Source organism: Anolis carolinensis, chromosome 3 (assembly GCF_035594765.1).
Source record: "Anolis carolinensis isolate JA03-04 chromosome 3, rAnoCar3.1.pri, whole genome shotgun sequence".
Lineage (NCBI taxonomy): Eukaryota > Metazoa > Chordata > Lepidosauria > Squamata > Dactyloidae > Anolis > Anolis carolinensis.
Genome location: NC_085843.1, coordinates 181,313,411 through 181,328,644, shown reverse-complemented (window position 1 = coordinate 181,328,644; position 15,234 = coordinate 181,313,411). Strand labels below are relative to the sequence as shown.

The 15,234-nt window shown below is 37.8% G+C and overlaps 1 protein-coding gene across 5 annotated transcripts in view; it reads right to left on the bottom strand.

The window, feature by feature from the left end:
- Window positions 1–15,234, bottom strand: part of dlg5 (discs large MAGUK scaffold protein 5) — a 147,046-nt gene that overhangs the window by 9,784 nt on the left and 122,028 nt on the right. For 3 of the 5 annotated variants that reach the window (XM_062975868.1, XM_062975869.1, XM_062975871.1), the window contains 9 exons: window positions 13,957–14,034; window positions 13,032–13,194; window positions 10,772–10,905; window positions 7,247–7,411; window positions 6,532–6,715; window positions 5,953–6,101; window positions 5,029–5,199; window positions 3,187–3,383; window positions 1,853–1,996 (listed from right to left, as the gene is read on the bottom strand). In XM_062975868.1, coding sequence (XP_062831938.1) covers window positions 1,853–1,996; window positions 3,187–3,383; window positions 5,029–5,199; window positions 5,953–6,101; window positions 6,532–6,715; window positions 7,247–7,411; window positions 10,772–10,905; window positions 13,032–13,194; window positions 13,957–14,034 — 1,385 coding nt within the window. The remainder of the gene's footprint in view (window positions 1–1,852; window positions 1,997–3,186; window positions 3,384–5,028; window positions 5,200–5,952; window positions 6,102–6,531; window positions 6,716–7,246; window positions 7,412–10,771; window positions 10,906–13,031; window positions 13,195–13,956; window positions 14,035–15,234) is intronic. The other 2 variants (XM_062975870.1, XM_008114331.3) reach the window with 1 other exon arrangement.

The window sequence follows — 15,234 nt, the reverse complement described above, 5'->3', positions numbered from 1 at the left end:
TGGCTGCCATCAATTAACAAATTAAAGTGCCAATGTGAGTAATGTCCTCATATGCACCCATTTCAGTCTAATCGGAGTCAAAGACTTGTTTAAAAAGCCATGTTTTTAAGGTAGATTGAAAGGTTTGGAGAGTGAGGGCTAACCTAATCCTTGTCTTCCATACACCTGTGGCAGGGTTTCTTCAACTTGTAATGCCAACCTCTAGCACCAACTTCTAATGTGAAATGCGTTCAGCTTCCTAGCTTCTCTCAGCACCTTTTTCTAAGTGGCTGACTTCAAGGCAGCTGCTGGATCTGGCTATGAGACTCCGCCTTGGGGGGGGGGGGGTGGATGGGGCATCTTAAAGGAAAAGAGCCTACCTATGGTTCCCTCCCATAAACTATACAATAAAGAACTGAGTCTCTTCTAACTAGGGTAGGCTTAATTAGATAAAATAGTAAAGTCTCTGTGGGGACATGACAGTAAATGTGATGAAGTTTTTTTTTTGTTACAACATAGCAGCAACAAAAAGCATTCTGTACTCCCAAGAGGTGCCTGGTACACCACTATTGTTGTGATCAACACTGTCATTGTTGTCACGTTCCTAAGCACTTAAGTTACAGGTGGACAAATGTCTGGGGGCTAGGAGTCAATTTCTTTAAAGACACTCCACAGGCCACAGCCCTCCAAACACTGCTGTTTTTCTCTGCAGTGCCTTTTAAAATGGTGACAGCATGTGGTACTGTCGCCATTTTGAGAAGGACCGCAGAGGAAAATGGAGGTATTTGAGAGTAGTATATAGTTCTGAAAAGCTAGTAAAGGAAATGTATAGGCATTTTTGTATGTTTTCATGTATTTGGAGGGCTTTCTTCATTGTTTTGGGGGTCAAATTATGCCAAAAATTGGAAGGAGACTATTTTGCCCTACACTGTCCTCAGTTATTGACTTGTATTTTAAAAATACCCAACTAGCTCAAGATCAGAAACAGGTATTTGATTATCTTCTACACCTGAGCAACACATGTAGTAGGTAGAAACAAGATGGGCAGAGAGATGAACCACTCCATCCTGCAGGTGGACCTTTTAAAATACTTATTCCTTGCAGTTTTAAATTACACTATGAGAAATGGACTGTGACAGACATCCCAAACCAATATTTTTTTAAATGTCAGAAGACACTTTTGCCTCCTGCAGTCAGAAGAGACAGAGTCCACTCTGCAAACAAACTAGGGGCAGCTAACAAAGAATGCCCCCAGGCAGAAAGTAGCTAGTAGCTGTAGCCATTCAATGCAAATTAGGGTGATTAACTGGAACATTTACGCTAGCAAGGGTTCTTCCCTCACCTTGGATTTCCCAGAGATATATATAAAAATTCCTTGCTTGGTTTTTCCATACCTCACAACCTCTGAGGATGCCTGCCATAGATGTGGGCGAAACGTCAGGAGAGAGTACTTCTGGAACATGGCCACTCAGCCCGAAAGACATACAACAACCCAAAGCCTTAGTTAACAATAAATAAGGAGCACGAATGATCTTTTTACAGAAAGGAAATAAATTTCCACCACACAGTTCAGCAAGAGAGGGCAGACAAAAGAAATGACCAAGGGAGAAAATGAGCAACAACTGGAGGAACAAACTAAGCTTTGGGGTTTAGACAATTCAGGGAATGGAGACATGTAGAAAGGGGCAACAGGAAGTCTCATTTTGTGGTGTGTACAGATTGCAGTTCAAAGGCCTGGACATTAGAGTACACAAAGAGTTAAAGTAGTATCCTGGACAAAGAAAACTGAAGCAACAAGATACAAGCAACCACTGCTGTTGTATTGCTTTAGGGTAATCCCAAAGAATATAACTTTTGTTGCCAATGTACTGACCAAGAGGACACCTGCAGAATTTTCCTGGAGATTCCTTGACCAACATGTCCTTCACAGCATCCAATAATGGCCCAAGTATGAGCACAGGCCTGGGAGAAGTACAATCCACTTTCTGAACTCGTTGATAAGCAAGACTTACGGTGTCTGGAAAGAAAGGGAGATATTGTTACATTCTATATTTAATCTTCCTAGACACCTAGCACCCAATCACTTGCTCCTGAAAGATAATAAGGACTAGATTTACCAAACTTCTTCGCATAATAATCACTCTTTTTATTCCTTTTTTAAACTAAAAAAAAAAAGGGGGGGGGGTATAGCTATTATGCAATGGAAAAAAAACGATTTTATATCTACCCTTATTCATGATCAGAAATCAGTTCTGTGAAGGACAATGTACTGCTAGCAGACAAGATGACCAGCACACAATTTGGAGGAAGATAACCTCCAGGCTATAAACAGACTACTAGAAATCATTCTGCCCTAAAAAGCTTTAGCTGCTTGCCCACCCCTTCTGCAAGGATGCTTCACTCGCTCACTCTCCCCACCTTTCAGCTATGGCCAGCACTTCATTTACTCACTCACCACCCCATTTCAGACACAACACTTCATTCAGAGGGTGGGCACACAGGTAAATTAGTGAAGTGATACTTCATTCATCCACTCACCCATGCGCCCACTCACCTTTCAGGCATGGGGCTTCATGCAATTGAATTAAGGGGAGAGGGTGGATAAGTGAGTGAGTGAATGAAGTGGCCTTGCTGAAAGGAGGCAGGCAAGCTGGTAAATCTATTTAGGGCAGCAAGGCATGTGGAAGGGAAGCTTTGCTGCTAGTAAACTGTTTATAGTGGGGAAGCTGGTCATCTCCTTAGCCAACAGATCATTGGGGTGATGAATCAAGAATGTGAAACACATAAATAATGATTTTGCAACCCAAAAAATGGGGGTATGACTATTACATAGTAGTGATATTATGTGATGAAATATGGTAAATTATCTGTGAATCTTAATTTTCTGACAGTAGAAAACATTAGTTTAACATGTGCAAGATATGGAGCAGATTATTAAGAATAATCCAGGCAATTATATTCTATATTCTGTAATCCCAAATCAGTGTTTCTTAGCTACTCAGAAAGAAATAGAGTGACACAATTTTCATCCAAGTTTGCTGAAAACTGACCCTCCCTAACATTCCCTTTATTCAGAATAATACAGTCCAATTGCTGAACATACACTGGACATGGGAGACTGCATTACCTGTCCATACCTTATTTCCCAAAATACAAATAAATGCTGATTATTTTCTGGTGTGCTAACAGCATTTAAAAGTCACTTGCCATCTAAGTAGGGAATTGAGTCAGTGCTGATAGTATCAAGGGCCAGCAGATCCTTTCCATCTTTGGACCCACTGCGTTTGTGTTTATGCCTTCTTCTAAAGAACGATCTACGAGCTGCTGCTGACGAAGTCTTTGTGGAGCTGTTATCATCTTTTGTTTCAGACATGCTGTGCCTCCTGTAGAATTCCTGTTCCATCCTGCAAGAAAATTATTTTGATAATTGCTCTGTACTTTTAAATAGTAATAGATGATATTCAAACTAGTGCCACTACAATTTTGAAATAAGTTTCATTATGAATTCATACATAGTTGCTCTGTGAGGTATATCCTGACATAGACAGGCTGTGCAATGCAAGGTGAACTAGAAGATCGGTAGTGTTCTCAATTACTCCAAGCTAATACAATTTCCCACTGCTTTTACTGAATGCCAAATGTTGGAAGTTATACTGGTTTTCAGATTCAAGAATTCCTTAGGACTCTTGGTTTTCAAACTCAAGAATTCTCTTGAAGATATCTTGCTTACATGGGAGCTCATCATATTCAGGCAGCTTCCAGGACATATTGTTAGTTCACTTATTCAGGATAATAATGAGAGCCAAACCAATATCTCCAATGCATACTTGCACCCCAGAATCTTTTGTAATACTTTGCTGTTCTGTAACAGAGGTGCAGGAGTTCCTTGGCAAACAAGATGCTGTGCAAACTGTTCCCTAGTTTTAAACCACTCCAAAAGTTTAAGAATAATGGAAGTAGATAACAAATTTTCACTGATGTTATATTTACTCCAGGACAGGAGTGAGCACCTTCCCATTCATTAGACATATCACATAAGACTTCAACATTTCTTCTGCAACACTGTGTGACAACAAAATAGTTGCTTGAAGTGTTAGAGCAATGAGATGTGGTTGCTTGCTATCCTAAGAACATCAGCCTCCTGGAGAAATCTACTCTTATAAAAAAAAAATAACCCTGTTATAATGTAGAGATGTTTGGGTCTCTAAGCTCATGCAGACCAATTGCTGGTAACTGGGCCTGTGCCTTGTTTCTCTGTTCATGACTTTATGATATGTAAAGAGATCTTTAAAATGAATATTTTTTAAATGAGTAGCTGAAGCTCAAGTAATGCATGTCTCTGAAACAGTACGGCAATGCTAGAAGTATCTAAAGTAAGGGGGAACAGAGCTCAGAAGGTTGCTATGAACCTAATGCAAAATATAAGGGAGCAGTGACTGTAAAACAATTAAATGAAAAGGTCTATGAGACAGAGAAAAAGCAAGCAGAGCCAAAAAGGATAAAACAGTGGGCACATAGAGAAAATTTTCCTACCAGTTGCTAGTAATATAGCTGTTAATTCATCATAATTATATAAGAATCTTAATTAAGCGGTGGTGACCACTTCTGATCCTTGATCTTGATCTCCTTGAACTTTACGAAAAAGCAGGCATTAATTTAGTAGATTAATTAGAAGGGATGCTGTGCAGTTTTGTGTTCAAACTCAAGGTCCAAAATTAAATATGGAGGCCTGCTGCCCCGTCCCTGTCTAAAAATGTTCCGACGTGATCATGGGAAATCATTTTGACAAATGTACAAATCAAAAAAAGAAAATCCTTTCCATTTTTAGGAGGGGGACAGCTATCAACAGCACTAAAAATGACATGAAGGAATACCTCCTTTAATTGAGTGTTATTGAAAATGTGCCACCTCTTTCAAGTAACTTTACTGAGAAACTGAATCTCTCTCCAGCATTAACTACAAAGCTTTGAAGAGTAAAGTGTTTGGCTTTTATACATACTTCACTGCTCACGTTTAGCAATGATATTTATATCTTAGAGATGGAATTACATGTATTTGCTGGGAATCTGTCCTCTTTCCAGCTTTTGGGCATTCTCATCTAGCTGCCATGCCATCCAGCCACCGAAGTTTCCCAGTGGAAGAGTGTCATCCACATATAAAATGTCATCTTTTTTAAAGCTCAAGTCCTGCTCTACTTCTGCCAACCGGTCATAAAGTGCCCTGCAAAGAACAAGAGATGAAAATAACTTTTATGTTAATTATATGACACAATTAAACATGTCACACATGAAATAAAGACACTATAAACACAAATAAGTATTTTAAAATGCAGATAATTTCTTACAACCCCAATTTATGCCGCTGAATGCAGCTTAAAAGATACGTTCTTTCGAAATATATGCAAAATTATAAATTCCCATAATTTAAACTTATTACCTCTTTAATATCACCACCTTCAATGGATATCTCTCACACACACATAGGTTTTCATTCTGTATTTCATAGAACAGGCAATTTAATCATCTCAAATTGGTTCACATTTATTATTTTCTGTTAGGCTTCTGATTACATTGCCATTCTTTTGCAAATACAATTCCTAGAATTGTAATTCTATGTCAAAATGCCTCGTTTATCTTGCCAGAAGCTTTTACATAGTTCAGTAGACTCTATAATGGCTTGGGCTCAAGATTCAGATAAAACATCTTATTTGTTAACATAATCATTATAGTAATTCAATGAATTGAATTTACATATGTAAATGAACCAAGGCAAAATTAAATAATTATAGACAGAATTTACCTTTTACCTACAGTGAATTTAAACACAACATGCACAACTAACTTGTTGGATCTCATTCATACATTTATGCAAGTTACTTACTCCTGAAAGCTAACAAGATATTTAAGTCGATGGAACCAGCCCTTATTAGCTCAAAAGAACATATTCTGGTTTACTGAAGGCAGTTTTAATTACCTGACATAGAATCCGTCTCCAGGTAAATCTTTGATCTTGCTGAATTCTTCCACTCTGTACTGAGCTTTTATTCTAACATTTTCACATGGCTTAAGCATTTCAAGATACGCTTCCTCTGCTGTTTTATTCCGCATGTCAACAGAACCATACTAAAAAAATGTAAAAAGTGAAAGAAATGTTTAATGCATAATATCACAAATCTGATATGTGTCTTCTGCAAATTGGATAATGGGAAGTGTGCACCTGTCAATGTCACACAGCAAAAGTGGGACAGGAACGGCATGAAGGAACGGCATGAAGATTTCCAAGGCTCCTCTAACCATCCCTTCCCCATAAATCTTGCTCAGGAAGGTTCTAGAGTGCAATTTCCCATCTAAAGGGATGGGCTCTCTGGTCCTGTTTAAGCCAGAACATACATTTTAGAATCCTAAAAAAAGTGATATTTCATCTCAAATTTTTTAGGAGTCTGTTGGGTGCTTGGGAAGCTTCAAGTCCACACAGTACATCTCTAAGTGCCACATGTGAACTTTGAGCAGTATAATTATCATGAAATGATCAGCCATCTGCATCTACCATTACCTCAAGTATCATGTCTCCTTGCACCAATCCATCAGGGCCTTTGGCAGGGCTGTCTTCTTCAACATCAGACACAAATATGCCATATAAATTTCCACCACAGATTTGAATTCCAAGTTCCGCTTGAGACTTCTTAAGGGTAACAGTCCTAGGTTCAGGGGTCTTCTTGGTTGCGTCCATAGAATTGCTTTCAAAGAGACAAAGACTCTCAAGGCCTGTTTTACAAAACATTTCTCACTAGCTGCTACTCTTCCAAATCCCTAAGTTCCACCTAGTTCCTACCCTTTGGTTTTTTAGAAGAGTACTGAAGCCCAAAGAGTATTTCAGCTGTCTGAATTCCTTACATGATCTGGCAGAAAGGAACAAACCATTTTCCTTCATCTGGATTCTAGTTCAGCTTAGAAACTTTCATTCCCACTTCTCACTCACTAATTGCATTGGCATTATAATGAGGCTGTGTGCAAGTGAACCTTCTAGTTTTCATATTCAGAGGCTTCACTTGTCTCAACCACTCTAGATCAGACACCTTTAGTGAGATGCTCTGTTTTGTATTGCAACTCCTAAGGGGCCTAGCAAACATGGCCAAGGCTCAGTAAAATTTGAGTTGTCAAAATATATGAATACCACCACCCTGAATAAAGCTGCTAAAGATTATACTGTAGAAATTCTGCCAAACATAAGGATATTTTTGAAGGAAATGAATGAGAATGCAGCATACCGCATTGAGTTGGGGGGAGTGGTCGTTGGAGTGGTTTGCTTGGATGGGGGCGTCATGGTCCCTTCATCCTGTTCGCTCACAGTGTCAATTATGGAATGACTGTCAGGGGTGGCAGCACCACTGCCTTGTGGAGTGGAATGACTGCTCACAGGTTCTAGTCGAGAGCTTCAATTGAAAGAGATAACAATTGCGATAATATTAGTGAAATAACAAGAGCAAAATTAAACAGGGGGGGGATTGAATTAAAATGCATCTTCAAATAATTCAGGATTTTAAATGGTGATTGACATTACAGGGAGGAAAAGGATCTAAATTTTAAATCACACTGTTCTTTGGTAACTCCAAGGCTATTGGAAAAAAAGGATCTACAAGAGAGCTCAAAGAGGCCAGTCTTTATCCTCTCATTCCAAGTGAGTCTTTATTTAAAAATAACAAAATAAAAAGCAAGAATAAAACTTTCTAGACTTGAAGGCAGGCTGGTTCTGCTGCCTTCCAATCCACCCTTGCCTTGGCAAGCAGCCATGGAACTGGTTTTCCCAAAGCAGATATGTCTTGCTTATTTTATGAGTAGTTTTTTGCACCTCTCAGGAAAAAAGAGCTGACCCCAGAGTGAATGAGTCCCAAGCTCAACCAGCACAACAATGAGTTGGTATATGCCACCACAGCTCTCCTTCATCAATATGTGGCCAATCTTCCCATTTCTATAGGTTTCTTGAAGAAACCATGCCAATGGGGTGTGCTGTGCGTGCTTCTGGGAGCTGTAATCCCAAAAAGTAACATTTCCTTTGATCCTGTTTTAGATGCTGGTGAAAGAGGGTCTGCTCTTGCTCACATGATTCCAAAAGAACAGGTACAGGATTCAAGTCGCTCTGAGTACTTCAATGAGAGAAAGAGGGCAGGATATAAAAAAGTAAATGAATAAATAGATGTATTTTCCACATAAAATGTGATATGTCAGAGTTTTAAGCAGACAAAAGTTGATCATGATTGGAGCACCTTTCCAGCTGCTCTTGCTTCCTCGGACACAAAACAAAACAAGTACAGTAGAGTCTCACTTATCCAACACTCGCTTATCCAACATTCTGGATTATCCAACACATTTTTGTAGTCAATGTTTTCAATACATCATGATATTTTGGTGGTAAATTCGTAAATACAGTAATTACTACATAGCATTACTGTGTATTGAACTACTTTTTCTCTAAAATTTGTTGTATAACATGATGTTTTGGTGCTTAATTTGTAAAATCATAGCCTAATTTGATGTTTAATAGGCTTTTTCTTAATCTCTCCTTATTATCCAACATATTCGCTTATCCAACGTTCTGCCGGCCTGTTTACGTTAGATAAGTGAGACTCTACTGTACTTTACAGTAGCTCAGTCAATCAAACCATGGTTATGAAAACTGAAGTACAGTTTGCCTTAATACTTGAATGGACCAATCATTATTATAGCTATCACTTGGGCCAGAGAGGCCAAAACACTATACATATGAGAGAGAAGTTATTTTTAGCATGATGATGATGATGATGATTTTTAAAGTGTACACATTATAACATAACTATTGGTATATAAAGCCACCAATTAACAGTTGTCATTTTACACTTTCTAATAATAGTAAAACATTTTTAAAAGAAAACTTCCCAACCATACACCGAGATAGAGTCTTACAATAATTTGTCCTATCAAGCAATGTATGTGTGCCATAAAGTATTCAAAGGTAACCTAATTGTACATTTATCATAATCTTGCTCTTCTTTCTGCCAATGTATTTTTAAACACACAACACTATTACGGGCCAGTCTTTAAATGTTCTACCTCTATATTTTGTGAAAGGCTTTCACTTATTTTGAAAACATAGTATTTTATTTCTAAGGAGACAAGTTAGTTTATAAAATTCTGCAAAGCTTAGCAATTTGGTCAACCATTTGTTTAGAGATGGAATAATACTTTCTTTCCAGTCTGGCATAAACTATGTGGGCAGCTGTTATAGTATTTTAAAATAATAATAACAATAATAATAATAATAATAATAATAATAATAATAATAATAATAATAATAATATTTTTGTATTCCGTCTCCATCTCCCTGAAGCGACTCGGGGCGGCTCACATGGGGACAAGCCCAACAACACAAGTTAAAACACAGAACAATCAATTCAAATCATTATAGCGACATAAAATGATAAAGGACATCCACAGAATTAAAAACAGGAAATAATAATAACTAAACATTCAGAGGGTAAAAATTGTGTAGAACTCTGAATAGGGCTCCTAGGAGGCATAAGGGCGATCAAAAATAGGGGTGGAGGAGCAAAGAAAATAATATTTTTCTTATTTATGATATAATTTTTAGTTCCAACAAAAATATTTCTGGTGAAAATGGTATAGTCTATTGTAAAATTCTTTGGATTGTTTCTCTAACAACTGTCCAATATGCATGGGCTTTATGATAGACCCACCACATGTGGGAACAAATCCCTTATTTTCTCTTACATTTCCAATATTTATTACCCATTCTTTTGTTTTTATTCATCTTGACAAATTTTACTGGCGTGATGTACCACCTGTGAAACATTTTATAAAAGTTTTCTTTCAATTAGTTTGTCTTTGTAAATTTAAGGCCTTTGTTCTACATTCCTTCCCTTACGTTCATATTTATTTCATGGCCCATGTCTTTTGCCCAAATTACTATACACTTTTACTTCTTCACTTGTCTCATATTTCAATAAAAATTGATGAATCCTTCTGATATGTTTATTTATTTCTGGCAATAATATAATAATATTTTAGAGAAGTGGTTCTCAACCTGGGATCCCCAGATATTTTTATCCTTCAACTCCCAGAAATCCTAACAGCTGGTAAACTGGCTGGGATTTCTGGGAGTTGCAGGCCAAAAACATCTGGGGACCCCAGGTTGAGAACCACTGTTTTCGAGTATCCCATACAATGTGTCTATCTGTTCTTTTATCTTTGTTTATTTTGAAATATTCATTGATTTGTTTTATAAATTCTCTATTTTTTTAAATCTTGCAAAAATATGTTATTTAATCTCCATGTTGAAAGATTTGTTGTCATTATAAAGGTCATCACTATTGGATGATGATCTGACAACCCTCGAGGACTAACGTATATCTTCGATACCAAATTTGTTAATGACTTATTAATGAAGCTGAGTTTGGGAAGATGGAAAATAAAAACAAGACAAGATGCAGCAAGAACTTTTAACTATGAAATATGTAATGCAAATTTGGAAGATAAATCTAGAATTACTGTAATTTAATCTCTGAACTATGTGTTTTAATATCTGTATTTTATTGTACGTATTTTATGTTAATGAGTTTTGACTTTGTTGCATCCTGCATAGAGCAATGAGGATAGGTGGGTAACAAATAACACTTGTTGTTGTTGCATTGTTTAGCTTGATTCTAAAAATTGTTTCCACAAACTATAATTGGCATCAATGTCTAATGTGAGATAATGAAAAGTAATGCTTCACAAGACAAAGGTCTGATCAAGCTTACCTTGATCGTGAGTGATTACCCAGCTGGAACATGTGTGGGTTGTACTGTGCCAGAATAGTTATGGTGTCACACTGCTGCCCAATGATCAGCCGTGCCTGTTGCTCGGTAGCATTCCGCAGGTTTATTCCATTGAACTAGATGTGAAAGGAGGGTGGAGGAGACAGATGTATTCAGAAGCACATTTACTGATAAAATAAGTATTGATTTTTCCATTTAGCTTCATATTGGTTTTTGAAATTAAATTTTCCATAATTGACTGGATGTATGGCACAGGTTATTTGCTGAGTTCAAGGTAGTGTAGATAAGAGAAGCACTGCTGCTTCTGTATTATTTAATTTAATTGTTTGGGGGGGAGGAATCAATGCTATCATAAAATCTGATAGTTTGACCTGACTACTGTGTAAGTGGATAACTTACTACCCCTGACTGAATAACGAAGTTTTGTCAGAAGCTTTTAAAGGCAACCTTCACAATTCACATACAAAATGTGAAGGTACTCTTCGCATATTTTAACCTATTTCATAGTTTTAACATAATGTCAGCTAAGCACAGCAAAACATTTCAGATTTGTAATTTCACATGGTTTTCTAGCTTTCTGGATTCTCACATCAGAATGTAACACAAACATGTTTCTAAATATGCTTACAAGCAGACTAATTAAGAAAGCATGGTGTAACAAGTACACACACACACAAGAGGCACAAAACTTTTCTGACAGGGAGGGAATTTCAATACCCTTTCTCTGCCACCATCTTATAGGCACCTGTGAACTTCTCAATAAGGCAGGGAGAGTTTTGTGATCCCACCACTGCCACCATTGAATATGCACTTCACGATCAGGCAGGGGGTGATCTCTATTCCAAGATCCCAGCCGCTGCTTCCATGGACACTTATGCGACTGCGTGCGCACATGCGATGTAAAGAGACACTGAGGGGAGACTTTATTTCTGCTGTAACTCTTTTTGAGGAACTTTGCTTTATTATTTTGAGGTTTAGAGAAGAAACGCTGTGTGTAATGAAACAAAAACTATTTGACTCTTTTGAGGCACATATGCTTGACTGTTTCAGGAACATGAATATGGCACAAAATGCTTGATGGGTTAAAGATGACTTTTGAATACTTTCTTAAGAGGCTATTACTTCAACACATTTCTGTGAGGCTTTCCTATCATGAAATTCCTTGGCCTTTCCTTCTTTGAAGGCTTTAATACAATTACAGTAGAGTCTCACTTATCCAACGTTCTGGATTATCCAACACATTTTTGTAGTCAATGTTTTCAATATATCATGACATTTTGGTGCTAAATTCATAAATACAGTAATTACTACATAGCATTAATGTGTAATGAACTACTTTTCCCGTCAAATTTGTTGTATAACATAATGTTTTGGTGCTTAATTTGTAAAATCATAACCTATTTTGATGTTTAATAGGCTTTTACTTAACCTCTCCTTATTATCCAACATATTCGCTTATCCAACGTTCTGCCGGCCCGTTTATGTTGGATAAGTGAGATTCTACTGTACTTCCAACACTGATTTTTAAACTTAAACTAGGACACTCTGTCCTTCCTGAGCTCTTTGCTAACCAGCTACCACCAATAACTGTCTCAGTTATCACAATATTTGAACTCCAAGGAACCAGCTCACTCCTTCAGTGTTCCCAACTCAACTCCCAATTCTCAACTGACTGGAATATTCAGGAAAAACTGCTATAACGGACTTTTTAGTTCTGCCCCTCTCTTGTGCCATAGCATCTGCTTATTTGCATCTGTCCAATCAGGCCACTTCATGCAAATAGCTGCTATCTAGCTCCTCCCCCTGGCTTCTATTCAAAATGTCTGCCTAGTTCTTTTTTCTTTTTTTTTACAAAATGGCTGCTTGCAAACCAACCGCTCAAGGTAGGCCACACCCTAACTTTTCCTTAGGCAAGACAAATCCTTTACACATGGCTGTTTGGAGCTTCATTTTTAACACATTCAGTACTAAAACTACAGTTTATCTCTGAGATTCAGCCCAAAATGCCACCCCCGCCCCGCCCAATGTTGGCTCATTCCCCACATTTGACAAGTTTGGAATGCTTTAGAAGCAATGAAGCATTACCAGTATTGTGGCATGTCTATGAAAACAAGTGAAATGACCAAATAACATAAATAATACATGGGTAGTAGAACCTAAATTCACCGGCACTTTTCTAAATGAATATGCTACCCGCGTGTGGGTTAGGTGAAATAGACAACTAATTCATCATATATCTTACCTCTAATAACTGGTCACCATATTCTAGGCCAGCCTGATGGGCAATGCTGCCACCCGTCACTTTTGATACAAATATTCCACCATTTTCACCACACACAATCGAGATACCAAGTGGTTCAGAGCCCTTTTGTACTTTTACATGACGTGGTTCTTCCATATATGGCCTTTGGGGGGAAAAGAGCACAGGGCCACATGTTGAAAATATAAACATCGACTGAAATTTATTTTTAAAAATGCACAAAATAGATTATGCAGAGGACAAGGACATGCATGACATCTGCTCACCCTTGTACTCTTAAAAGTGGAATAATTCCCATCTTAAACAATTACTAAAATGCTTGTGAGCAGCAGCATTCCAAACATCATGCAAACACATAGTGGCCAAATGAAGAGGACATTGGATGAACAATACTTTACAAATATTTGGAAAGGACGGATAAGAAGAAATAGAAAAATAAACAATACCATGAATTGTAAGTTAAACAATAATAAAAAAATCCTTTCAAACAAAACACATCTTCATCCATATTATATATTGGGAAATGAACATATATAATATGCTGTTCAGAAAAATGTTCCCAAAGGAAGCCTTATATCAATTGCTAAAATCTCAGAAGCCTTAATAGCCAATGGCCATAAATACAGAATTATGAGAAGGCTGCGAGTGAAGAGATGAAGAAGGAAAAGGACACTACTGATAATTAATATTTGTATGCAGGGAAACACATCATTAGTCAATGAAAGCTAAGCAGTTGTAAAAAAAAAAAGAGAGGGCAGTTCAAGCCATTAAGGATGGTAGGTTGCATGGTAGCATTGCAATTACCATGCAATTTTTCTTTGGGGGAGGGGATTACCCAAACATGTAAATAGCACAAGGAAGGTGTGCAAATACTGCTCGAGAAGGACAACCTTTATATCAAGCCAACCTCAAACTCCTTAGTGAACAGAACCTTGGCCTAGGAGCCACAGGGATTCTCAGAAAAGACCTATTACGGAACAAATATCTGAAAGATGCAGAGGGATGCAGAAAAGGAAAGAAAACACACTTAGAAAGAAATATAGTAACAACAGTCTACACAGCTACATTGAGAATGAATACTATTGCTTTTTAAAAAGTGTCAAAAGTTTTCTCCTAAATCCAACCCAACCCTGGCTTGTCCAGATTTCTTGGCTTGCAATGCATTGTTGTCACAATTCATTCTCCAGTCACCTTCATATGATACAGGGGGCCATGACTCCGAGGCAACAGGTGCAAGGAAAACCTTAACTAGGCTACCAACTTCCATGGAAGGTAGTAAAAGAAGGTGCAACATTCACCACCTACTTTATGGTTTTTTCTTTTTACAACTGATCATTTTCAACAGCAGGAAATAGGGAAGGATTTTGTCAGAGCAGAACAGGGTAACTTCACATTTATCTATTTTGTCTTTTACTCTGCTCCTTCCAAAGATACAATATACACTATAGATCAGAACTGATCCCAAATCTTGAGCTGCCCTGAGCCACAGTTCTGTGAGAAAGGCAGAATAGAAATCAGTTAATTGACTGATTGATCAATACGGCAAATACTGCAGCAGGACACCAGTTGTCCTAAAAACAAACATGGGAAAAATAAGGAGGATGTATAGCTAATATAAACAAGATGGCCATCTCATGATCAATCTGGGTGGATAGAATAGAACTGAATAGCTTTATTGTCATTGTACTACTGCACAATGAAATTAAATGCTTTCCCTAACACACATCACAAAATAACACACCCATCCCTCCATACTCCAACCACCACCACACAGTCCCCAATGCCACATCAATGCAAAACCATGGAGTTCAATATAGTCACAGCCCTAGGATAAAAGCTATCTCTAAGTCTGTTTGTCCTTGTCTTTGTCACCCTGTACCATCTGCTGGATGGTACTAATTAAAAAAATGCCAGGTGAAATGGGTCCTTAAGAATGTTCTGAGCTTCCTTAAGGCTGTGGGACTTATAAAGTTTTCCAAAGACACGAGAGGGCAACCAAAGATTCTCTGTGCAGTAGTGTTAACTCTTGGAGCGCCTTCATATCTGCCACTGTGCAGTTACCAAACAATATGCAGATGCAGTAGGTCAGGACACTCTTTATGATACACTCTTTGTATTTGCCAGCACATTCAGTGGCTGCCTAAAAAGAGCCATGCTAGTACATGTACTACACGTTGGCTCATTT